Consider the following 26,149-nt stretch of genomic DNA (forward strand, 5'->3'; position numbering starts at 1 on the left):
AAAACAATCTCACCTGATAAACAGCAGAATGCTAAAGTTAATTGTGATTCTTCCCATGTGTGTAACCATAAAAAGGAATAATAATCAGGGGCTGGTTTAGCTCACAAGGCTAAATCGCTGGCTTTTAAAGCAGACCAAGCAGGCCAGCAGCACGGTTCGATTCCCGTACCAGCCTCCCCGGACAGGCGCCGGAATGTGGCGACTAGGGACTTTTCACAGTAACTTCATTGAAGCCTACTCGTGACAATAAGCGATTTTCATTCATTTCATTTCATAATGGACCAAATTACTCCATTAAATGATTATCTCATAGATTGCAGATTTATGGAAGGTTAATGGTTTGACACTGGACTAGCAGCCCTGTCTCACCTGTAAGGACTCCATCCCTTTCTCTCAACTCCTTCGCCTCTGTCACATTTGTTCCGACGATGCCACTTTCCAAAATGGCGCTTCGAAAATGTGTTCCTTCTTCCTTGACCGTGATTTCCCATCTTCAGTTGTGGACAGGGCTCTCAACAGTGTGCGTTCCATCTCCCGCGCCACTACCCTTGCCCCCTCCACTCCCTCCCAGAACAAGGATAGAGTCCCTCGTTCTCACATTTCATCCCACCAGCCTCCGTATGCAAAGCATAATCCTCCGCCATTTTCGCCAACTCCAGCGGGATGCCACCACCAAACACATCTTCCCTTCACTCCCTCTGTCAGCATTCCGCAGAGACCGTTCCCTCCGAGACAATCTAGTCCACTCATCCACCATACCCAGTACCTCTCCCATCACCCATGGCACCTTCCCATGCAATCGCAGAAGGTGTAACACCTGCCCCTTTACCTCTTCCATGCTTAACATTCCAGGCCCAAAACACTCATTCCAGGTTAAGCAGTGTGTCACTTGCACCTCTTACAATCTGGTCTACTGCATTCGCTGCTCCCAATGTGGTCTCCTCTATATCGGAGAGACCAAATGCAGACTGGGTGATCGCTTTGCTGAGCATCTTCGGTCTGTGAGCATTCAGGAACCTGACCTTCCTGTTGCCTGCCATTTTAACAAAAGACCCCGCTCCCATGCCCACATGTCTGTTCTTGGCTTGCTGCAATGTTCCAGTGAAGCGCAATGTAAACTGGAGGAACAATATCTCATCTTCCGGTTAGGCACACTACAGCCTTCCGGCCTGAACATCGAATTCAACAACTTCAGATGATCAGCCCCACCTCGACCCATTTGTTTTCATTTCATTTTAACTGTCTTTTACCATTTCTTTCTTTCTTAATATACATTTAATTCCCCCCCCCCCAATCTTTTCCACCTTTCCTGTACCTTTCTCTTCTTTGCTTCCCCCTTCCCCTCCCCCCACCCACAGTTCATCCTCTGATGTTAGTTTCCCTGCTGTTTGACCTTTCACATCTTTTGTCCTCTCTGGGGACTGCCATTCTTTCCCCTTGGTATCTGTGGCCATTAGCACCCGGTTTTCCATGGGTTTCTGTGGCTATGACCCATCTTTCATTCTCACTCCACAGTATAAATATTTCCCACTTTCTCTCCCTGTTAGCTTTGACAAAGAGTCATTGGTCTCGAAACGTTAGCTCTTTTCTCTCCCTACAGATACTGCCAGACTTGCTGAAATTTCCCAGTATTTTCCCTTTCGTTTCAGATTCCAGCATCCGCAGTAATTTGCTTTTATTTTAACAGCCCTGTCTTCTCCTGATTCTACTAATAGGGCAATTTACACATGATTAGGTCTAGATGCCTGCTAATCTCATCATGCATTTTGAATGCTGGCTACTGCTGTCGCTAAGCAGATTTTTACCTATTGCTGGGCAGATCACATCCTATCATGCCTTGTTAAATTTGTTTTAGGCAATTTAACGTGGCCAATCCACCTACCCTGCACATCTTTTGGGTTGTGGGGGGTGAGACCCACACAGACACATGGAGAATGTGCAAACTCCACATGGACAGTGACCCGGGGAGGCACTGATATATTGGTAGTACAGGTGTTATTTGTAAAATACGATTCCACGTAAAATTACTAAATTTAAACATATTTAATTAAGGAGAATGTTTAGTAACATGAGTACTGTTGCAGAGATATTTAATAAATCAAGGAGGAACGACATTAGTTTTACTGTGGAGATTTTTGGTATTTGCTATGAAAAGACCCACTCTGAATGGACAATTGGTTCACTTGAAATTCTAAAATGAAATCACTGGGGTGTGGGTGCTGGTGAGAGAAAACAATCTCTATGTATGAGACAGAACACAGCAAAGGAGCTCTTTGCTTATACATATACAGATTATTACGGCGCTGAGGTCCCAGGTTCGATCCCGGCTCTGGGTCACTGTCCGTGTGGAGTTTGCACATTCTCCCCGTGTCTGCGTGGGTTTCGCCCCCACAACCCAAAAATGTGCAGAGTAGGTGGATTGGCCACGCTAAATTGCCCCTTAATTGGAAAAAATAATTGGCTAATCTAAATTTATAAAAAAATAAATAAATACATATACAGACTGTCCCTGTGGAAATAAAATACCTGTTTTCTTTGGTAGAAAATGGAAATGGCTTCTCATCCTATGGTTTCTTTTGCAGTCTTATCCAAGGTATGGCTTCATCAACATGAACTTACCCTTGCCCCATGCATATGAGTGTAAACTCTGGATCTGATCTAAGGTACATTCCAAATGCCCATCTGACAATGACCATTTATACTTGCAGGGTCTTACAGCTAATTCAAAGTAAGGGTAAATTGTATGAGACGCATCTCCCAATATGAGCCTTCACTGAAGAGTCAGCTATGCAATGCAGGTCATCATGCCCTATTTGCATGGCTTTGATTATTTGTTAATTAAAATTAACCACTAGAAACTTTCAGGCAGCATGAATTTGCCACATTGACATCCAATAGCCCAATTCTTCTCATTTGAAGCAATGCTTCCAGCTGGAAGAGGAACCTCACAATATTAACATTAAGTACATACATTTCCCTTTGTTCTATGGGCGGCACGATAACACAGTTGTTAGCACTGTTGCTTCACAGCGCCGGGCACCCAAGTTCGATTCCCAGCTCGGGTCACTGTCTGTGCGGAGCCTGCACGTTCTCCCCGTGCCTGCGTGGGTTTCCTCCGGGTGCTCCCGTTTCATTACATAGTCCAAAGATTAGGTAGATTGGTCATGCTAAATTGCCCTGTTGTAGTGTCCAAAAGTTAGGTGGGGTTGCTGGGTTACGGGGATAGGGTGGAGGTGTGGACCTTGGTAGAGTGCTCTTTCAGGGGCCGGTGTAGACTCGATGGTCCGAATGGCCTCCTTCTGCACTGTAAATACTATGAAAATTCATCCGGTCATTTATTAGCTTTTGGTTTTGTCCTATTTATCCGGCACTTTTAATGTAATATAATCCCAAGGCACTTCACAGGAGTGTTATTTTAAAAAGTAGCCACATAAGAAGATATTAGTGCAAATAACCAAAAGCTTAGACAAAAAGGTAAGTTTTAAGGAGTGTTTTAAAGGAAGAAAGCAAGGTAGAGAGTTGGAGAGATGTTGGGAGAAAATGCCAGAGCTTAGGGTCCTGATTTCTGAAAGCACAGCCACTAATGGTTAAGTGATTAAATTGGGATGCTCAAGAGTCCAGAATTAAAGGAGAAGAGATATCTCTGAAGGTTATGTGGCATGAGGAGATTACAGAGATAGGGAAAAGTGAGCCTATGAAAGGATCGAAAAACAAGGAAGAGAATCTTGAAATTGAGGCGCTGCTTCTTACAAGGAGTCAATTCAAGACAGCAATGACCTCAAGATTACTGAAGGTGGAATGTGGGAGCCCAGGAAGGAGTGCGCTAGAATATTCAGGTAAAGAGGTAGGATTTTCCATGTGTACTTACCAAGTGCTTTTCTGCACCAAGCAGGTCGTTGAGGCCGGTATACCGTAAGGTAATAGACAGGTACACCGGATAGGGTTAATGCACAGCCAATCCCTGTGTTGATAGGGTCGGAGTAAAGGGACGTCACTACAATGAAGAGGCACATTACAGAAAAGATTCCAGGAATGATAACTGGGACCTAGGGAGATAAGAACATTTTTGATTAGCTCACTTCTCGGTTACTTTTAACTGGAACTATGGAATGAAATGCCCCTGTTGTGGTTACATAACATAGTCTGATTAGTTTATTAAAAAATAACATAAGCCTTGATCCTGCAAGATCAGAAAGATTGAGACTGTATTCACCATGTCATGGACACAAGTGCTGGTGGGAAGAAGGATTTACCTGGCACAATTTTGTGAAACTAGTTCAGTCTATGAATTGGAAGAATATGCTTGGGGAGCACGATGGACAGTGTCATTCAACGGCACTGGGAAAACTGCGAGATAGCAACTTTTAACGGTTGTTGCTTGGATTTACATTTTGTAGCATTCATATTTTACCTCAGGTGGTTTCGTCCACTATAGTAGTTCTGTGGAAAGTGGTGAAACTTGCCATATTCTGAGATGAAGTTTAGGTGACTTGCTGCAGATGGTTGGTTCAGCAATGGAGAGCAGTGCTGTTTAGAGAGGATGGCCACCCTCCTCCGAAAGCACAGGATTGGCTGATGAGATGGAGGGGACTGAGTGAGAATATGAAATGTTTCAAATTTGCAGGATCTGAGAACAAAACCCTCAAAAGGAGCCTGGAGTTTGGGAGCAAGTGTCTCCACTTTGGAGAGGATTTCTAGCTGAGTGAGACTTCTGCTCACTTTTCCATATCCACCTGGGTGAGCGCTCATTAATTATGCACGGTAGCTCCTGGTGCAATTCCCACTGTCAAAAGGGAAGGTGTCAGTGCAAAGGAGGAGATCCCACCCGTGTTACAGTGGGTATAGTGCTTTATTATTGTAGGATACAGCGAGGGACATAGTAGCAGCAGAAATGGCCCAAAGATCGGAAACCAAGACCCAGATCAGGGCATTCAACAGATAAGTCGCTGGGACAGAATAGAGGAAGAGGCCTTTTTAAAAATATTTTTATTCTCCTCATTTTCCACTTTTTCATCAAATATACACCCAACAAAAGATAACCAAACATAACAAATACAATAGCAATTCCCCAACCAGCAACCCCTTCATCATACAAACCCAAACCTCCCCCTACATCCCAAATACAAACAAGAAAGACCAAAAGAGAATCCGCGGTCATCCCATACATGGTAAACATAGAACATAGAACATAGAACATAGAACGATACAGCGCAGTACAGGCCCTTCGGCCCTCGATGTTGCACCGACATGGAAAAAATCTAAAGGCCATCTAACCTACACTATGCCCTTATCATCCATATGCTTATCCAATAAACTTTTAAATGCCCCCAATGTTGGCGAGTTCACTACTGTTGCAGGTAGGGCATTCCACGGCCTCACCACTCTTTGCGTAAAAAACCCACCTCTGACCTCTGTCCTATATCTATTACCCCTCAATTTAAGGCTATGTCCCCTCGTGCTAGCCACCTCCATCCACGGGAGAAGTCTCTCGCTGTCCACCCTATCTAACCCTCTGATCATTTTGTATGCCTCTATTAAGTCACCTCTTAACCTTCTTCTCTCTAACGAAAACAACCTCAAGTCCATCAGCCTTTCCTCATAAGATTTTCCCTCCATACCAGGCAACATCCTGGTAAATCTCCTCTGCACCCGTTCCAAAGCTTCCACGTCCTTCCTATAATGAGGCGACCAGAACTGTACGCAATACTCCAAATGCGGCCGTACTAGAGTTTTGTACAACTGCAACATGACCTCATGGCTCCGGAACTCAATCCCTCTACCAATAAAGGCCAACACACCATAGGCCTTCTTCACAACCCTATCAACCTGGGTGGCAACTTTCAGGGATCTATGTACATGGACACCGAGATCCCTCTGCTCATCCACACTACCAAGAATTTTACCATTAGCCAAATATTCCGCATTTCTGTTATTCTTTCCAAAGTGAATCACCTCACACTTCTCCACATTAAACTCCATTTGCCACCTCTCAGCCCAGCTCTGCAGCTTATCTATGTCCCTCTGTAACCTGCAACATCCTTCCGCACTGTCTACAACTCCACCGACTTTAGTGTCATCAGCAAATTTACTCACCCATCCTTCCGCGCCCTCCTCTAGGTCATTTATAAAAATGACAAACAGCAACGGCCCCAGAACAGATCCTTGTGGTACGCCACTCGTAACTGAACTCCATTCTGAACATTTCCCATCAACTACCACTCTCTGTCTTCTTTCAACTAGCCAATTTCTGATCCACATCTCTAAATCACCCTCAATCCCCAGCCTCCGTATTTTCTGCAATAGCCGACCGTGGGGAACCTTATCAAACACAATAAACAATACACTCAACCGCTCCCCCTCCCCACCCAGCTCTCCCCCCCCCCCCCCCCCCCCCCCACCCACCCTAATGTTCAATGGCATCCAATTATTGATAGGGCAGGAAAAACAATGCCCATGAATTGTAGAACTCTTCCACCCTCCCCCTCAACTCAAACTTCACCTTCTCGAGCATCAAAAATCCCAGCAGGTCCCCCCCCCGCCACGCCGAGGCACAGGGCGGAGAAGCTGACCTCCACCCCAGCAGGTCACCCCCCCCCGGCACGCCGAGGCACAGGGCGGAGAAGCTGACCTCCACCCCAGCAGGTCACCCCCCCCCGGCACGCCGAGGCACAGGGCGGAGAAGCTGACCTCCACCCCAGCAGGTCCCCCCGCCACGCCGAGGCACAGGGCGGAGAAGCTGACCTCCATCCCAGCAGGTCCCCCCCCCCCACCCCCGCCACGCCGAGGCACAGGGCGGAGAAGCTGACCTCCACCCCAGCAGGACCCCCCCCCGCCACGCCGAGGCACAGGGCGGAGAAGCTGGCTGCCACCCCAGCAGGTCCCCCCCCCGCCTCGCCAAGGCACAGGACGGAGAAGCTGACCGCCACCCCAGCAGGACCCCCCCCCCCCCCCCCCGCCACGCCGAGGCACAGGGCGGAGAAGCTGACCTCCACCCCAGCAGGACCCCCCGCCACGCCGAGGCACAGGGCGGAGAAGCTGGCTGCCACCCCAGCAGGACCCCCCGCCACGCCGAGGCACAGGGCGGAGAAGCTGACCTCCACCCCAGCAGGTCCCCCCCCCGGCACGCTGAGGCACAGGGCAGAGAAGCTGACCGCCACCCCAGCAGGACCCCCCGCCTCGCCAAGGCACAGGGCAGAGAAGCTGACCTCCACCCCAGCAGGTCCCCCCCCCGCCACGCCGAGGCACAGGGCGGAGAAGCTGACCGCCACCCCAGCAGGACCCCCCGCCTCGCCAAGGCACAGGGCGGAGAAGCTGACCTCCACCCCAGCAGGTCCCCCCGCCACGCCGAGGCACAGGACGGAGAAGCTGACCTCCACCCCAGCAGGTCCCCCCGCCTCGCCAAGGCAGGGCGGAGAAGCTGACCTCCACCCCAGCAGGACCCCCCCCCCCCCACCCCCGCCACGCCGAGGCACAGGGCGGAGAAGCTGACCTCCACCCCAGCAGGACCCCCCGCCACGCCGAGGCACAGGGCGGAGAAGCTGACCTCCACCCCAGCAGGTCCCCCCCCCGCCTCGCCAAGGCACAGGACGGAGAAGCTGACCCCCACCCCAGCAGGACCCCCCCGCCTCGCCAAGGCACAGGGCAGAGAAGCTGACCTCCACCCCAGCAGGACCCCCCGCCTCGCCAAGGCACAGGGCAGAGAAGCTGACCTCCACCCCAGCAGGTCCCCCCCCCGCCACGCCGAGGCACAGGGCGGAGAAGCTGACCTCCACCCCAGCAGGACCCCCCGCCTCGCCAAGGCATAGGGCGGAGAAGCTGGCCGCCACCCCAGCAGGACCCCCCGCCACGCCGAGGCACAGGGCGGAGAAGCTGACCTCCACCCCAGCAGGACCCCCCGCCACGCCAAGGCACAGGGCGGAGAAGCTGGCCGCCACCCCAGCAGGACCCCCCGCCACGCCGAGGCACAGGGCGGAGAAGCTGACCTCCACCCCAGCAGGACCCCCCCCCCACCCCCGCCACGCCGAGGCACAGGGCGGAGAAGCTGACCTCCACCCCAGCAGGACCCCCCGCCACGCCGAGGCACAGGGCGGAGAAGCTGACCTCCACCCCAGCAGGTCCCCCCCCCGCCTCGCCAAGGCACAGGACGGAGAAGCTGACCTCCACCCCAGCAGGACCCCCCGCCTCGCCAAGGCACAGGGCAGAGAAGCTGACCTCCACCCCAGCAGGACCCCCCGCCTCGCCAAGGCACAGGGCAGAGAAGCTGACCTCCACCCCAGCAGGTCCCCCCCCCGCCACGCCGAGGCACAGGGCGGAGAAGCTGACCTCCACCCCAGCAGGTCCCCCCCCCGCCACGCCGAGGCACAGGGCGGAGAAGCTGACCTCCACCCCAGCAGGACCCCCCGCCACGCCGAGGCATAGGGCGGAGAAGCTGACCTCCACCCCAGCAGGTCCCCCCGCCACGCCGAGGCACAGGGCGGAGAAGCTGACCTCCACCCCAGCAGGTCCCCCCCGCCACGCCGAGGCACAGGGCGGAGAAGCTGACCGCCCCCCCAGCAGGTCCCCCCCCGCCACGCCGAGGCACAGGGCGGAGAAGCTGGCCTCCACCCCAGAGGGCCCCCCGCCACGCCGAGGCACAGGGCGGAGAAGCTGGCCTCCACCCCAGCAGGACCCGCCTTCGGGCAATCAGCAAGACGAAGGCTAAGACATCTGCCCCTGCCGCTCCCACCTGCAGCCCGGGCTGGTCTGACAACCCGAATATGGCTTTTAGGGGCCATGGTTTGAACCACCCCCGAGATGACCTTAAAGACCTCCCTCCAATACCCCTCCAGTTTCGGGCAGGAGCAAACATGTGAACATGGTTTGCGGGGCTGCTCCCACAGCGCTCACAGACATCCTCCATCTCCTCAAACAGTCGGCTCAACCTCACCCTCGTGAGCTGCGGCCTATATACTACCTTCAGCTGTATCAGCCCCAACCTCGCGCACAAGGTTGAGGCATTCACCCGCCGGAGCACCTCACATCATAGCCCGTCCTTCATACGCACCCCCAACTCTTCCTCCCACTTTGCTTTAATCCCCTCCAATAATACCTTGTCCTCCCCCAGAATCCTCCCATAGATCGCCGACACCACCCTCCTTTCCATTTCCCTTGCCGTCAATACCTCCTCCAACAATGTGGAGGCTGATGCTATCAGTAAGCTCTGAACCTCCTTCCTGGCAAAATCCTGGACCTGCAGATATCTAAATACTTCACCCTGCCCCAGTCCATATTTCTCCTCCAACACCTCCAGCCTTGCAAAACGGCCCCCCAGAAACAAATCCTTTAATACCCTAACTCCCCTCTGCCCGCATCTCTGAAATCTCCCATCCCACTTCCCTGGCTCAAACCTATGGTTCTCCCTAAACGGCATCTCTCTTGACCCCGCCCACAACTTGAAGTGCTGCCTCAACTGCCTCCAGATCTTCAACGTCGCCACCACCACCGGACTCCCCGAATATTTACCCAGGACCATCGGGAGTGGCGTTGTTGCCAACGCACTCAACCCCGCCCCCCCCTGCACAAACTCTAGGAAGAGGCCTTTTAGACGAGGTAAGAATGAATCATGTGCAGCTGGCAGCGAAGAGAATGCCTTGATACTAAGCTGCCTTTTGCTTAATGAATAACCTGTGATACTGTACCTTGAACGGACGGTGTATATCTGGTCGTTTGTACTGATGTCGGATGAGTCCAATGGTTACAAGCCCCATAAACAGCCATCGGGGAAAGCTGTTTAAAGTCAGCAAACCATACAGATCACCAATGAAAATCATCAAAATGACCAGTGGATACTGAGGAAGACACAGAGATAGTTTAAAAACACTGGAGAAAGTGCACTAAATGCTTGGATACAAATCGCAGGACAAATCTAATCCAACTGATTACTGTTTTGCTTTTGAGTACAATGTTGTAGGAAGGATGCGGAGGCTTTGGAAAGAGTGCAGGAAAGCCACACTGGTGATGAGGAACTTCAGTTCGTAACACAGATTGGAGAAAGTGAGGCTGTTCTACTTGGAGAAGAGAAAATGAAGGGGAAAGTTTATAGAGGTGTTCAAAGTTATGAAAGGGCTGGACAGAATATCTAGGAAAATTAAAGTCAAGGGGGATCAGGGGAAGGACTCCAGGAGTGAGGATATTTGCTGAAACAATCCATATCCATATGCAAGACTGGACAACGTTCAGACTTGGGCTGACATCTGGCCTTACAAGGTACTTACCACACCGTACATAACTTGTGGCATACAAGTTCCAGGTTATGACCATCTCTTGTGGGAAACTCTAACCATCTCCCCGTAACATTCAAGAGCATTTCCTTCATTGAATCTCCAATTATCAAAATTGTGGGTGTCACCATGGCCCAGAGAGTTAATTGGATGAGCCTTGCAAGTGTTGTGGCAACGTTAAATGGTATTATGGGGTGAATTGCTCATTTCCTGATTCCCCAAAGCATTTCCACCTTCTACAAGGCACAAGTCAGGAGTGTGAGAATATTTTCCACTTGTCTGGATGAATGCAACTCCCATAACATACAAGAAGTTCAACAATATGAGAACGAAGTAGCGTGTATCATCTAACATAGGCACAGTCCACAGGCTGGGTGTGACCTGCAAAGTCCCCCAAAGTGGCCCCCGGAGGCAGTTTTCAAAATGACGATCAGTGGTGTGGAAAATTCTGAAAGAAACTGCTCCTCCCAACACAGACCGTTCCACTCCTGTATTTGCTGCTGATAGCCAGACGGGTGGCCCTATCGGCAGAAAATGTGGAAAGAAGCAGTCAGTGATTGAAGGAGCAGCAACACTGGTAGCAATGAGCGTGCTCCAGAAAAAGAGGTTTTGGCAGGAGAAGGAGAGAGGGAGGATCCCAGGCCAAGAAGGATGCTGCTGGGCCTGGCCGGATGAAGGAGGAATTCACTCCCGCACCGGACCAGACCGGGGAGAAATACACTGCCGAATCTGGCTGGGTAGGAGAGGAAGATCTTCAGCTGCTTCGCCAATGATCTTCCTTGCAGGAGTGTGATGAAAGTGGAGATATTCGCTGATGATTGCACAATGTTCAGTACCATTCACAGCTCCTCAGATATTGAAGCAGTCCCTGTTCATACAACAAGACCTGGACAGCTTGTAAGCCATATTCTCAAGACCTGTAACATCCATGCCGCATATTGGCCAGAAATTGAACTGGACCAGCCATATAAATACAATAGTTACAGGAGCAGGTCAGAAGCTTGAGAATTCTGCAGAATATGGCTCACCTCCTGACTTGTCAAAGTCTGTTCATGATCCACGAGGTGTAAGTGAGGAATGTGATGGAATTCTCTCCACTTTCCTGGATGAGTGCAGCTGCAACAATACTTAAGAAACCAGGACAAAGCAGCCCAATTGATTCACTCCCTTTACCACTGACAGTGGCAGCAATGTGTACCATCTACAAGATGCACTGCAGCAACTTACCGAGGTTCCTTCAACAGAACCTTCCAAACCTGTGACCACTACTGCCTAGAAGGACAAGGACAGCAGATGCATGGGATCACCACTACCTGCAAGTTCCACTCCAAGTCACGCACCATTGGAAATATATCACCATTCCTTCACTGTTGCTGGGTCAAAATCCTGGAAGGCCTCTCTAACAGCACTGTGGGTGTTCCTACACCACATAGACTTCAGCGGTTCACAAAAGCAGCTCACCACCACCTTCTCAAGGGGATGGGCTATAATTGCTGGATTAGCCAGAGATGCTTACATTCTGTGAATGAATGAAAAGAAAAACCGCAGACATTAAAATAATTGAGAGCATAGATTCAATTGGACAGCCAAGAAGGAGGTACCTGAGGAATAATTGATAACCCAGAGGGATATACATCGGGATAATAGTTGGCTACATGTTCGTATCTCCAGAGATGATTAATGTGATGTCTTGGGTTGGCTACATGTTCGTATCTCCAGAGATAATTAATGTGATGTCTTCTGCATTAACCGCAATGCTTAGATGGAGCAATCCGAACATTTTCTAGTAAAGAAACGACAATTTATATGTGAAAATGACATTGCTGTAGTATTTCATGCCATTGTCAAGTGAGAAGTATTGTAGCCTTCAAAAAGTGAAATCAAAGAACGGTTTGGCTCATTAAAAATTACATGATATTGTTCATGAAACTGATTGCACTCAGTGACGTCATGCAAAATAAATCCTGAATTTCGGTAGAAACATTTAAAAATAAGTGTTTTTCTGCCTTTGCTTTTCCCAGTGGCATGTTCCATTCTCAGATAGTGACTTGACTGGCAGGAAGCCAAAGAAAGCCATGATTGCATCAATTAACTGGCATTTTCTCCTGGCAATCCAAATTTGCCAGTTGGGGTATGGGACACCAACTGTGCCTGCTACTCACTTCCCTTCCCTGTGTGAGAGTACAGTGGGAAGTCTGAGCATTATGACATTATTTAAACCAATACATTGGTTTCATCCAGTACACTCCTGCAGACAGATCCACTGGGTGTTAGAATCTGTCGACCAGTTCCAGCAGGCCTCCATCTTCTGGTCCCTCACCTGAACAGTCTGTACCATTCTTAGTGAGGTTGCTGGCCACCCTGCCCTTTGCCCACTTTGACTCACCTGTTTCGGACTCTAATTGGACTGTGCTCTGGAAGTGGTTTCTCAATTGGCCACCTCTGGGAAGGTCACGGCTGATGTCCCGCCACTCGCTGCTCAGGGTTCCCAGCTTGGAATGCCTCCCAACGAGAAAAATCGGCCATTTGTTGTCCTCAAAATAATTGCATTGTCCACATGGTGTCTACACATCTGGCAGATTTAATGGCAGATAATATGATCCAGGTGCAGAGGTTACAGGACCACAGTGTTTAGGTTTTATTTGTATTTATACTGAACTGAGCTGTCCCTGTGCTATAATGCACGGTCAGTTCCATTGAATATTAACATTGCATTCTCAGAACTCAGTGCATGACATACTGGGAGCAGAACAGGTCTGGGACAAGCAGGGACCCAGACCTTCTGGTCACCCTTAAAGCTGGATCCATTGGCCCATATGCATGGGTTTTAATGTTTTCGAGTATGCAATGCAGAACATCAAAGAAAATCTTCAAACAAACTGGTGAACACTGAGGAAAGATTGGGTTGCAAACACTAGAGAAAATGCAGAAAATACTGATGTGCCATCAATTAAGAGAAAACAAGTAGTGAACAAAACTGTGGCATTAATAAGCCAAATCGAAAGTCTCCTGACCACTGATCCCGAACTGGGGCAGGGCCAGAGGTCAGCCACCTTTATACCAAGCCCGAGGGGAGGCGGAGCCATCAGGCAGTGGTTGCAATTGAAAATATGAAAAGATATGTCATTTGAAACATGGAAGTCTGGAAATACATGATCTAAGAAACATGAGAGAATGTAGGAAAAATCCCACGAAGGGTCAACATCAGTTGCAGGAGAGGGCTGTGAAAGCAGATAGCCTTTGTCAAACAGGCTTAGCAAACAAAACAAGCAGATATTTCAAGTCACAATCGAGTTGATTTTAGTATACAGCTAAAAGCAATGTTTCACACCTCGTTTTGAAGTTAGGTAAGCAGATGGAAAAGAATGGATAAGGTTTTCAGCTGAATTAGGTGACAAATGTTTAAATGTGAGGCAAGTCTTTTAACTCACCACCAATTGAATCTTTAGTATAAAGCTAAAAGCGATATTTCACACCTTCATTGAAGTTAAGTAAGCAGCTGGAAAAGAATGGATGAGGTTTTCAGTTGAATTAGGTGACAAAGGTGTGAAGTTCTGCTGACACCATGTAAATTAAAGAAAGCTGGAGACAACGTGTCTACGGGAACACATATTAGACCCAAATCAAAGTCAGAATTATGAGCTGGGGACACAATTTGATAATAATAAAACTATAGAAATGATTGGAATCAAAAGCCACACCACTTTGAAATCAAAGCATGTTTGAACATCACAAAGGATACAATGGTAATCAGATCTATGAGATGAGGGCATGCTCAAAATGAATACTTAGTCGTGTTAGAAAAATTTAAATTAAAGGTACCTTTTACAATCCAAGTGAAATAAAAGTTACTTTACAATAAAGTCATAAAAACGTAATAACTGTTAGAAAGATATATAAACTCTGAGAAAGGGGACGGTAGGCAGAGAAGCAGAGAAGGAACCAGAGAGGCCAAGAGTCAGCTCAGAGTCAGCTCTCATAGCTCGGTCATGGGAAAGGGACAAAGCAAAGCAGCCGAGCTAAAACAGCTAATACATCTGAGAAAGACATCCAAAAGCTAAAAAGAGGAGGCAGAGTCAGCTCAGAGTCAGGGTGCAGAGTCAGCAGAGCCAGCTCTAATAGCTCGCTACATGGGAAAGATAGAGCATAGCAACCGAGCAGAACAGTGAATCCATCTGAGGAAGACCAAAAGCTAAAGAAAAGTGATTGTCAAGGTGGACCTGAAGGTCTCTTCAACCAACCAGGAGAATCCAGGAGCAAGATCTTTTTACTTTTCTGTAAAGACAGTGATTGCACCTTTTAAAAGAAAAAATATAATAACAAAATAACTTAAAAGTTTAACCTGAAACAGTGGTTATTACAAAGCCTACTTTACTTACTTAGCAACACAGGACCCAGGATATCGATGCTACTAAGTAGTAAGTAGGTAAAATTCTTCAGTGAAGGTATGGGTTATACCAGGGGATAACTTGAAAACATAGTTTGACCTGAATAGCATCCACCTAAGCCTGCATGCCAGGGAGTGAGAATCCCTGTTCACCATTTAGAATGTCGGCCCTTTTTGGTATAGGGGAATTCTAAGAATAGTGGTGAGTTTTTAACTTCATGGTTTACCGCAATACATGTAGTACAGTAACAGTTTACCACAATACATATAGTACATTAACAGTGGTTTACCACAAATACTTTAACTGCAGTCCTGACGGGGGTATGGAGAGTGGTGTGCCTCCTGACATGTACAAAGCATTGATAAACCCTCCTTCGATACAAGATCAGTAACCAAGATCAAAAGCATGGTAGAGAATTAAACAACACTGAGGAAAGTGTAGATTTCCATTGCATGAAATAGAAAACCCAGCTTCGAGGCTGTGCTAGCAACAGAGCAGCAGTGGGTTTTCTGTGAGGGAACCAATATTCAGTTTAAGAGCTATGGTGTGGAACTGGAGCAACAAACAACTGTTAGACTACAGAAAATGCTCAAAGACAATTCCAGTTTACTGACCTGCATTACTGTACAAGGTAAAACTGGTAAACAGAAAGGTTGCAGAATGTTTAGTTTGACACAGAGCTGTAGTCAGTAATGCCAGGGCGGTACCGGAATTAGCAGTAATCTGTACTCACCATTAACAGTACAGCTGGAAGAGGAGTGTGGCGTCGAACGTGGATCATGGAGAAGAGAGCTGGCCACTGATTTTCTCTTGAAGCCACAAAGAATACCCTAAGACAGAGAACAGCAGTAATTTTTTTTTAAATCATTTTTTTTAAAATTCCAATTATGGGGCAATTTAGCGTGGCCAACCCACCGGGATTGTGGGGGTGAGACCCACGCAGACACAGGCAACAGTGCTAACCACTGTGCCGCCCCTTCATCCAGGTACTTTTTAAAGGATGGGGGGCAACCTGCCTCTACCCCCCTCCCATGCAGTGTATTCCAGACCGTCACCACCCTGTGGGTAAAACTGTTTTTCCTCAAATCCACCCTGAACCTCCTGCCCCTCACCTTGAACTTGTGTCCCTTTGTAACTGACCCTTCAACTAAGGGGAACAGCTACTCCCTATCCGTCCTGACCACACCCCTCATAATGCAGCGCACCCCACTGACCGCCCACTGTGGCCCATAGTTGCGCAGAGTGCCAGTGGCCAATTGGGTGCCCCTAATTGGGTGCCCCCCTCCCCCCCCACCCCTCCAAGGGGCCCACAGATCCCAGCCCGCCCCAACAGCCAGACACCACTCTGCTGGAGGGGCACCACACAACCCACCCAAGGGGGATGCCCGCAATAGATCCCAAGGGAGGCCGCAGGACAGGGGCCACAGAGTGTACCACTGGTACCCCTGCCAGCAGGGATGGCTGCCAGAGTCAGAAGACCCCAGTGCCAAGCAGTGATGGGGCCAGGGGTGCAGTGCAGAGGGGGATGTGTCCGAGGGACTGGCTGAGGTGGGGATGGAAAGGGAGGGTGGAGTGGGACAGGGGCTCGCGTGTAGGGAAGGGCCGCCGTGTAACCCGTTGGACTTGGTTGGGCATGGGGGTAACCATCATGCTAACATGTCTGCCTTTCAATCCCCTACAGAAAATAGATTTTGATATCCATCCAGGAATGATTGGCATCTGCCTGGTCACTGCAGCTAGTGGGCACCATGAGGCCATACGAGCAGGAGTTGTTCGAGGAGGACCCTGCAGAAGCAGAGCTTGCCCCAGAGAGGCAGGGGCCAGCTGGTGAGGACGGAGATCCATCTATCCAAAAGGCCGAGGAAGTGGGAATGCGGTGCTGCATCAGGCCTCGTGTGTACCGGCAACGCCTGTAATGTGAGGACCTGCTGGACCAAGTGTATTGCCAAAGACTCCGACTGAGCAGGGGGATCGTGCGACAGCTCTGCCACATCATGGTATACCTGGAACCCAGGGATATGGGGAGCACACCCACTCCTAGTGGCCTCCTAGGTGACGATCACCCTGAACCTCTATGCGGCGGGGTCCTTCCAAACCCAGAGTAAGGACCTGTCTGGGTTCTCTGTGCGAAGGTGCCGTTACAGATGCCCTGTGTGACCATACAGTGCAATACATCATGCTAAATATGGACCATGCCAACCAGCCTGCCCAGGCAGCAGGTTCGCCACCACCGCCCGGATGCCCAGATCCAGAGGGTGATCGACGAGACGCATGTTCCCCTCTGAGTTCCGCCGCTTGAGGGGCTGGCATTCACAAAGGGGTTTCACTCGATGAGCGTGCAGTTGGTGTGTGCATCATGCACATCTGCGTCCGATACCCAAGCAGCAGCACGCTGCTTTCATACTGGCACACTCGATGGTACCTGACCCCTTCGAGGTCCAGCCCCGGGTGAGGCATTGGCTTTTGGGCGACAGGGGCTATCCGCTGCGGTCGTGGCTGATAATAATAATAATAATAATAATAATCACTTATTGTCACACGTAGGCTTCAATGAAGTTGCTGTCAAAAGCCCCTTGTCGCCACATTCCAGCACCTGTTCAGGGAGGATGCCTATCCGGAGGCCTCAAACCAATGCAGAGAACCGCAATAATGATGCCCGTGCTCGGCCCAGGAGCATGATCGAGTGGTGCATCAGCGTGCTGAAGATGCGGTTCAGGTGCCTGGACCGCTCTGGAGGGGCTCTCCAATCTAGCGCGAGGGGGGTCTCTCACATCGTGGTGGTCCGCTGCGTCCTCCACAACATTGCATAGCAGATGGGTGACATGCTGGAGGAAGAGGATGAACACCAGGCCTTGTGCAATGAGGAGGATGCGGAGGAGGGCCAGGATGGGCAGAGCATGGGGCCCGGGTAGACACTGGAGACTGGACGTGTGCACCTGGGCCGCCGTGTATGGGACATCTTATCAGTTGCCTGAACCACTCTGAAGGGACCTTCCAGTATAGCGCTCGGAGAGTCTCCCATCATTGAGGCCTGATGCGTCCTCCACTGGGTCGCCGCGCAAGGGAGACTCTCATTGCACCAGATTCACTGACTAGTGGGCCTGGCTACTGGCATCTTGACCGTCCCTTCCCACCCCACATGTCCTCCACCCCCTCTTCTGGACACCCTGCCCTGCAATCCCCTCCCCCTCTGTTGCACCTGAAACCTCTACTGTGCTCCTACAGGGGGTCTGATCCATGGGATGGAGGATGATGATTACCCGCTCCGCGATGAGCCTTGGTACTCTGTATTATTTGACATGTATGACTCCTGCTCTCAGTAGCAGTCTCCACCATCCGCCCAGGTGATCCCTGCATGCATGTAGGCCATTCCATCTCACAGTCCCATCAAACCCCCTGGGGTGGCGGGGATGGCGATGGGGTCCGGGGTGGGGACACGGTCCAGGATAAGGTGTGAGAGGGGTGGGGCTGGGTAATGGGGCATTGTGTGGTGGCCACCCTGGGGCCCTGCCCCTGCCCACCTTCAACGCTCACGCCCCACACCAGTGGGCCCTTTTTGTGGCCGTCCTCTGGGTTTACTGGGCCTGCATGGGCCTGGCTGTGTCTGGGTCTCACAGTGGACGTTGTGGGTGGGATTCAGAGGTACTGAGGTGTCCCAGCACCTCCCCTGTGGGAGTCACCAGCATGTTTAGGTTACAGGTGGGGTGGGTGAGGGGGCTGGGGTGGTGGAGGTGTGGGGGATGGAAGGTGGGAGATGTGCAGATGGTGGGATGGTTGAGGGGAGGTGCCACAAGTGCCGTAGGCACACCACAATCCATCGGGGGCTCACTTGATTACCTAATGCCAACCTCCGCCTTGACGAGCCTGCTTTCTGCGCCCTCCAGCCAAATCCAACGCTCTCTGCTCTGTGGCGGTGAGGGGCCATACATCTGGTGGCCCCCTCCGGTCTTTCCTCTCTCCCTGGTGTTGTGGGCCACCTTCTCCTGAGACGGGAGGGACAGACAATGCTGAGTGTGAGACACTCGGTCGCTGGCACCACAGGGGGTTCACAGCTAGTGGCCTGTGTGTGCTGGGCACCCAGCCATGGCGGGCTGTGTGGGTGTTGGCATGTGGTGCAGGATGGGGTGCATATGGATTGCTGGCGGGTGGGGTTTGATCGACCCATGAGGGGGGAGGGGAGGGGGTGGGGCTATGGGTGTGTGGCACAGGGGTTGGTGCCAGAGCCATGGTGGTGGAGGAGCCTCACCGTCTCTGGCCTAGAGAGATTGCTCACCCTCACCCAGCGCTGCCTACCGGTCTGCTGGGTGGGGGCTGCATGGCGGCGAGAGGGAGGGGTGTTATTGGTGGAGGACAGGGGTGGTGCCAGGGGCAGGAAGGTGGTGACTCACCCAGGCCACCCTGAGGAAGTCGTGCAGCTTCTTCCTAGCGGTGGGGTCCACAACGCTCATGGCCTCTGTCACCTGCGCCCAGGCCCGGTTTACATCCATGTGTGGCATCCTCCTTCCCACCACGGGGAACAGGTCTCCTGTCTCTCCTCCACACCATCCAACATTGTCTCCAGCTCTGCATCTGCAAATCTCAGGGCCACTGTTCAAGGTGGCATCACCTTGGCTGGAAGGAGTGTGTGTGGGGAGATGGTGCATCTGCAGCCTGTCAGGCTCTCCAGTGTCAATACCGACTCCGGTGTATCAGGCACCGGCGTTGGTTGGAATTACACATGGTGCCTGTGCTAGCCCATTAATTTGTCCTGAATTGTTCCGGGACCAGAGCCGCTTTGGTCAGCGTAGAACTCTTGAGATTTAGTCCCGGTGTCAGCACTTAGTGTCTCAAATAGAAAATCCAGGCCTGTTACTTTTAAACATTGAGCAGATATTTCGCTCAGTGTCGATTAACTGTCTCAGTGTGAGCCCTTGCTCCTGACAATCTGGAGTGTGAGTTTATACATCTGCAGACAAGTAACGCAAGAAAGTGTTGTTACTGTCATTAGCTCACTGAATTGACACAAGCGTTCTTGTGTTATCCTGATATGTGGACAGTAGATGAATAAATATTTAGAACATAGAACATAGAACATTACAGCACAGTACAGGCCCTTCAGCCCTCGATGTTGCGCCAACATGTGAAACCCCTCTAAAGCCCATCTACACTATTCCCTTATCGTCCATATGCCTATCCAATTACCATTTGAATGCGTTTAGTGTTGGCGAGTCCACTACTGTTGCAGGCAGGGCATTCCACGCCCTTACTACTCTCTGAGTAAAGAATCTACCTCTGACATCTGTCCTATATCTATCTCCCCTCAATTTAAAGCTATGTCCCCTCGTGCTAGACATCACCATCCGAGGAAAAAGGCTCTCAATGTCCACCCTATCTAATCCTCTGATCATCTTGTATGCCTCAATTAAGTCACCTCTTAACCTTCTTCTCTCTAACGAAAACAGCCTCAAGTCCTTCAGCCTTTCCTCGTAAGATCTTCCCTCCATACCAGGAAACATCCTTGTAAATCTCCTCTGTCCAATGCTTCCACATCCTTCCTATAATGCGGCGACCAGAACTGCACGCAATACTCCAAATGCGGCCGCACCAGAGTTTTGTACAACTGCAACATGACCTCATGGCTCTGAAACTCAATTCCTCTACTAATAAAAGCTAACACACCGTACATCTTCTTAACAACCCTCTCAACCTGGGTGGCAACTTTCAGGGATCTATGGACATGGACACCGAGATCTCTCTGCTCGTCCACACTACCAAGAATCTTACCATTAGCCCAGTACTCTGTCTTCCTGTTATTCCTTCCAAAATGAATCACCTCACACTTTTCTGCATTAAACTCCATTTGCCACCTGTCAGCCCAGCTCTGCAGCTTATCTATGTCCCTCTGTAACTTGTAACATCCTTCTGCACTGTCCACAACTCCACCGACTTTAGTGTCATCTGCAAATTTACTCACCCATCCTTCTAGGCCCTCCTCCAGGTCATTTATAAAAATGACAAACAGCAGCGGCCCCAAAACAGATCCTTGTGGTACACCAGTAGTAACTGGACACCAGTCTGAACATTTCCCATCAACCACCACCCTTTGCCTTCTATCAGCTAGCCAATTTCTGATCCAAACTGCTAAATCACCCTGAATCCCATGCCTCTGTATTTTCTGCAATAGCCTACCATGGGGAACCTTATCAAACGCTTGACTGAAATCCATATACACCACATCAACTGCTTTACCCTCATCCACTTATTTTGTCACCTTCTCGAAGAACTCAATAAGGTTTGTGAGGCACAACCTACCCTTTACAAAACCATGTTGACTATCTCTAATCAAATTATTCCTTTCCAGATGATTATACATCCTATCTCTTATAAACCTTTCCAAGACTTTTCCCACAACAGAAGTAACGCTCACTGGTCTATAGTTACCGGGGTTATCTCTACTCCCCTTCTTGAACAAGGGGACAACATTTGCTATCCTCCAGTATTCTGGCACTATTCCTGTAGACACAGATGACTTAAAGATCAAAGCCAAAGGCTCAGCAATCTCCTCCCTAGCTTCCCAGAGAATCCTATGATAAATCCTATCTGACCCAGGGGACTTATCTATTTTCACACTTTCCAGAATCGCTAACACCTCCTCCTTATGAACCTCAAGCCCTTCTAGTCTAGTAGCCTGTATCGCAGTATTCTCCTCGACAACATTGTCTTTTTCCTGTGTGAATACGGACGAAAAATACTCATTTAGCACCTCTCCTATCTCCTAGGACTCCACACACAACTTCCCACTACTGTCCTTGACTGGCCCTACTCTTACCCTAGTCATTCTTTTATTCCTGACATATCTATAGAAAGCTTTAGGGTTATCCTTGATCCTACCTGCCAAAGACTTCTCATGTCCGCTCCTGGCTCTTCTTAGCTCTCTCCTTAGAGCCTTCCTAGCTAACTTGTAACTCTCAAGCGCCCTAACTGAACCATCACGTCTCATCTTTACATAAGCCTCCTTCTTCCTCTTTACAAGTGTTTCAACTGCTTTAGTAAACCATGGTTCCCTCGCTCGACCACTTCCTCCCTGCCTAACAGGTACATACTTATCAAGGATATGCAGTAGCTGTTTCTTGAACATGCTCCACATTTCCATTGTGCCCATCCCCTGCAGTTTTCCTCTCCAGCCGATGCATCCCAAGTCTTGCCTCATCGCATCATAATTGCCTTTCCCCCAGATATGACTCTTGCCTTGCGGTATATACCTATCCCTTTCCATCACTAAAGCAAACGTAATCAAATTGTTGTCACTGGCAAAGTGCTCACCTACCTCCAAATCTAACACCTGTCCTGGTTCATTACCCAGTACCAAATCCAATATGGCCTCGCCTCTCGTTGGCAAATCTACATACTGCGTTAGGAAACCCTCCTGCACATATTGGACAAAAACGGACCCATCTAAAGTACTCGAACTATAGTGTTTCCAGTCAATATTTGGAAAGTTAAAGTCCCCCATAACAACGACCCTGTTACTTTCGCTCCTATCCAGAATCATCTTTGCAATCCTTTCCTCTAAATCTCTGGAACTTTTTGGAGGCCTATAGGAAACCCTAACAGGGTGACCTCTCCTTTCCTGTTTCTTAACTCAGCCCATACTACCTCAGTATTCGCGTCCTCATCAAATGTCCTCTCAGCCACCGTAATACTGTCCTTGACTAACAATGCCACCCCTCCCCCTCTCTTACCACCTTCCCTGAGCTTATTGAAATATCAAAACCCCGGCACCTGCAACAACCATTCCTCTCCCTGCTCTATCCATGTCTCCGAAATGGCCACAACATCGAAGTCCCAGGTACTAACCCATGCCGCAAGCTCACCCACCTTATTCCGGATGCTCCTGGCATTGAAATAGACGCACTTTAAACCACCTTCCTTCCTGCCGGTACACTCCTGCAACTTTGAAACCTTACTCATGACCTCACTACTCTCAACTTCTTGTGTACTGGAGCTACAATTCAGGTTCCCAATCTCCCCTGCTGAACTAGTTTAAACCCTCCCGAAGAGCATTAGCAAACCTCCCCCCAGGATATTAGTACCCCTCTGGTCCAGGTGTAGACCATCCCGTTTGTAGAGGTCCCACCTACTCCAGAATGAGCCCCAATTGTCCAGGAATCTGAAACCCTCCCTGCTGCACCATCCCTGCAGCTACGTGTTCAACTGCTCTCTCTCCTTATTCCTTGACTCGCTAGCACGTGGCGCGGGTAACAACCCAGAGATAATAACTCGGTTTGTCCTGGATCTAAGTTTCCACCCTAGCTCCCTGAACTCCTGCCTTACATCCCTATCCAGTTTCCTACCTATGTCGTTGGTACCTATGTGGATCATGACTTGGGGCTGCTCCCCCTCCCCCTTAAGAATCCCGAAAACACGATCCGAGACATCGCGGACCCTGGCACCTGGGAGGCAACACACCAACCGCGAGTCTCTCTCGTTCCCACAGAATCTCCTATCTATCCCCCTAACTATGGAGTCTCCAATCACTAATGTTCTTCTCCTCTCCCCCCTTCCCTTCTGAGCAACAGGGACAGAGTCTGTGCCAGAGACCTGTAACCCATGGCTGACCCCTGGTAAGTCCCCCCCCCCCCCCCCAACAGTATCCAAAGCTGTATACCTGTTACTAAGGGGAACGACCACAGGGGATCCCTGTACTGACTGCTTACCCCCAGCCCCTCTCACCGTCACCCATCTATCTTTATTCTTTGGTGTAACTACCTCCCTGAAGCTTCTATCTATGACCACCTCTGCCTCCTGAATGATCCGAAGTTCATCCAGCTCCAGTTCCCTAACACGGTTTTTGAGGAGCCGAAGTTGGGTGCACTTCCCACAGATGAAATCAGCAGGGACACTGACGATGTCCCTCAAATGTCCCTCACCTCAAACATTCTGCAGGAGGAGCATTGTACTGCCTTCCCTGCCATCCCCTCTACAAGTGTAGTGTCTCGGGTTTAGGAACCACCCAACTTATATACAGGTACTCACTTTCCCGACAGGCCCCTGCTCTCGCTGCAAATCCGGAGGCCGCTCCCGCTGAAAGGCAAGCAAATTTAAAGGCACACACTCACCTTCCTGACAGGCCCCTGCTCCCGCCGCAAATCCGGAGGCTGCTCCCGCTGAAAGGCAAGCAAATTTAAAGGCACACACTCACCTTCCCGACAGGCCCCTGCTCCCACCGGAAATCCGGAGGCCGCTCCCGCTGAAAGGTAAGCAAATTTAAAGGCACACACTCACCTTCCCGACAGGCCCCTGCTCCCACCGAAAATCCGGAGGCCGCTCCCGCTGAAAGGTAAGCAAATTTAAAGGCACACACTCACCTTCCCGACAGGCCCCTGCTCCCGCAGAAAATCCGGAGGCCGCTCCCGCTGATAGGTAAGCAAATTTAAAGGCACACACTCACCTTCCCGACAGGCCCCTGCTCCCGCAGAAAATCCGGAGGCCACTCTCGCTGAATTTATCCGATGAATCAGATTTAAATTAAAACAGCAATGCAGTAACTTTAACTTGGTTACAGAATTTCAATATTCTAACTTCTTAAATGAAAAAAAAATACCAAAAGAGCCAGGGCAGCACGGTAGCACAAGTGGTTAACACTGTGGCTTCACAGCGCCAGGGTCCCAGGTTCGATTCCCCGCTGGGTCACTGTCTGTGCGGAGTCTGCATGTTCTCCCCGTGTCTGTGTGGGTTTCCTCCGGGTGCTCCAGTTTCCTCCCACAGTCCAAAGATGTGCAGGTTAGGTGGCCATGCTAAATTGTCCTTTTTTTCCAAAAACGTTAGGAAGGGTTTTGGGGGGCAGCATGGTGGCCTAGTGGTTAGCACAACCGCCTCACGGCGCTGAGGTCCCAGGTTCGATCCCGGCTCTGGGTCACTGTCCGTGTGGAGTTTGCACATTCTCCCCGTGTCTGCGTGGGTTTCGCCCCCACAACCCAAAAATGTGCAGAGTAGGTAGATTGGCCACGCTAAATTGCCCCTTAATAGAAAAAATAATTGGGTAATCTAAATTTATAAAAAAAAAAGGAAGGGTTTTGGGGATAGGGTGGAAGTGAGAGCTTAAGTGGGTCGGTGCAGACTTGATGGGCCAAATGGCCTCCTTCTGCACTGTATGGTCTATGTTCTATGTTCAACATTTTCCTCACTCCCTTAACAATATAAAACCCACACTGGTATTTGAAATTTAGTCCAACAACATTTGTCTTGATAAGGTTGAGAGTATTAGACAACTGGCACAAACATGGAGAAATTGTGACTATCATTGCACTTTCCTGTTATGACAATTTAATAATAATAATCTTTACTGGTGTCACAAGTAGGCTTACATTAACACTGCAATGAAGTTACTGTGATGTCCCTGTAAAATATTTTATGAATAAAGTATATTTTTGCAAAAAAAAAACCAGCCTGAGGCACCAAGACCTAGCTTGGCTGATGGTGAGAAAGGCCCTGTCCATCAGATTCCTCCTACACACCTAGTCTCACCCCATCTCTACGTTTCCCTCGAGGTGACGATGGTGGGGAAGAGACTGTTGTCCATCTCCTCATGGAATGTGCCTTTGCAAAGAAGGCCTGGAGAGAGTTCAATCAGAGCAGCTCTGTGACTCAGGACTCAGCGCTCGACGGGCTGTTCGCAGGGATTCTCACTGAGACAAACATCAGCTGTTGCTGGAGGATCAACTTGATGAAATACACTCAAAACTTGTTGGTCTTCCTCTTGTTGGTCTTCCTATACAAAGAGTTGTCCCAGAATGAGCATTGCAGACTAGCACGCTCCAAGTCCAAAACTATGTGCTGAGGGATCCACCAAGCTTGGGAAAGCCACCGCAGAGGTGCAATGGGGGAAGGTCGTGTGAACCGAGGGACTGGAATTATATAGAACCCCTTTGGGCTGTATGACTAATAGTGTACGTACACAATGAATATTACATACATAAATATCACAATGGTAGTGAAGAATCTCAAGAGTGCAACTTGATCTATATAAACAATTTAAATACCTTTGTACCATTTGTAATGACCATTTTGAAATGTCTGTAATGTTTATTTGACTGTATCGAAACATCTCAGAGTGCAGCATGATGTATGTAGAGAACCTGAATGTTATTGCACTTTGTGTGATGGACACTTTTAAATATTTGTCATTTCTTTCAGATATTTTATGAAAAAAGTATATTTTTGCAAAAAAAAACTGCCTGATGTGGCTTCCTTCAGGATATTTTCTAACAATGACATTTTGTCATAAGTCCATCTTACAAGCTGCTTCTGGATTTGTTGCATTGCACAGTTCTGTTCCATGGGTGCTTTGAACACTGAGGAAATATTTGGACACCTGTCCTATGCACCACAAGTGGAAACTACAACCAGTGCAACTTTGCCATAATTGTTGAAAGACGGCAGAAATCTATACTTCTTCTCAATGAAACCATGGGCGGTACGGTAACACAGTGGTTAGCGCTGCTGCTTCACAGCACCAGGGTT

At 49.7% G+C, this 26,149-nt stretch overlaps 1 protein-coding gene across 2 annotated transcripts in view; it reads right to left on the reverse strand.

Annotated features, from left to right (window-relative positions):
• The window catches only part of LOC119955096 (cystine/glutamate transporter-like), an 83,988-nt gene that overhangs the window by 2,898 nt on the left and 54,941 nt on the right, over positions 1 to 26,149 (reverse strand). The window contains exons 9-11 of one of the 2 annotated variants that reach the window (XM_038780967.1): positions 15,381 to 15,477; positions 9,678 to 9,827; positions 3,869 to 4,046 (exon numbers count right to left, since the gene is read on the reverse strand). In XM_038780967.1, coding sequence (XP_038636895.1) covers positions 3,869 to 4,046; positions 9,678 to 9,827; positions 15,381 to 15,477 — 425 coding nt within the window. The remainder of the gene's footprint in view (positions 1 to 3,868; positions 4,047 to 9,677; positions 9,828 to 15,380; positions 15,478 to 26,149) is intronic. The other variant, XM_038780968.1, reaches the window with a different exon arrangement.

This window comes from Scyliorhinus canicula, chromosome 20, assembly GCF_902713615.1.
Source record: "Scyliorhinus canicula chromosome 20, sScyCan1.1, whole genome shotgun sequence".
NCBI lineage: Eukaryota > Metazoa > Chordata > Chondrichthyes > Carcharhiniformes > Scyliorhinidae > Scyliorhinus > Scyliorhinus canicula.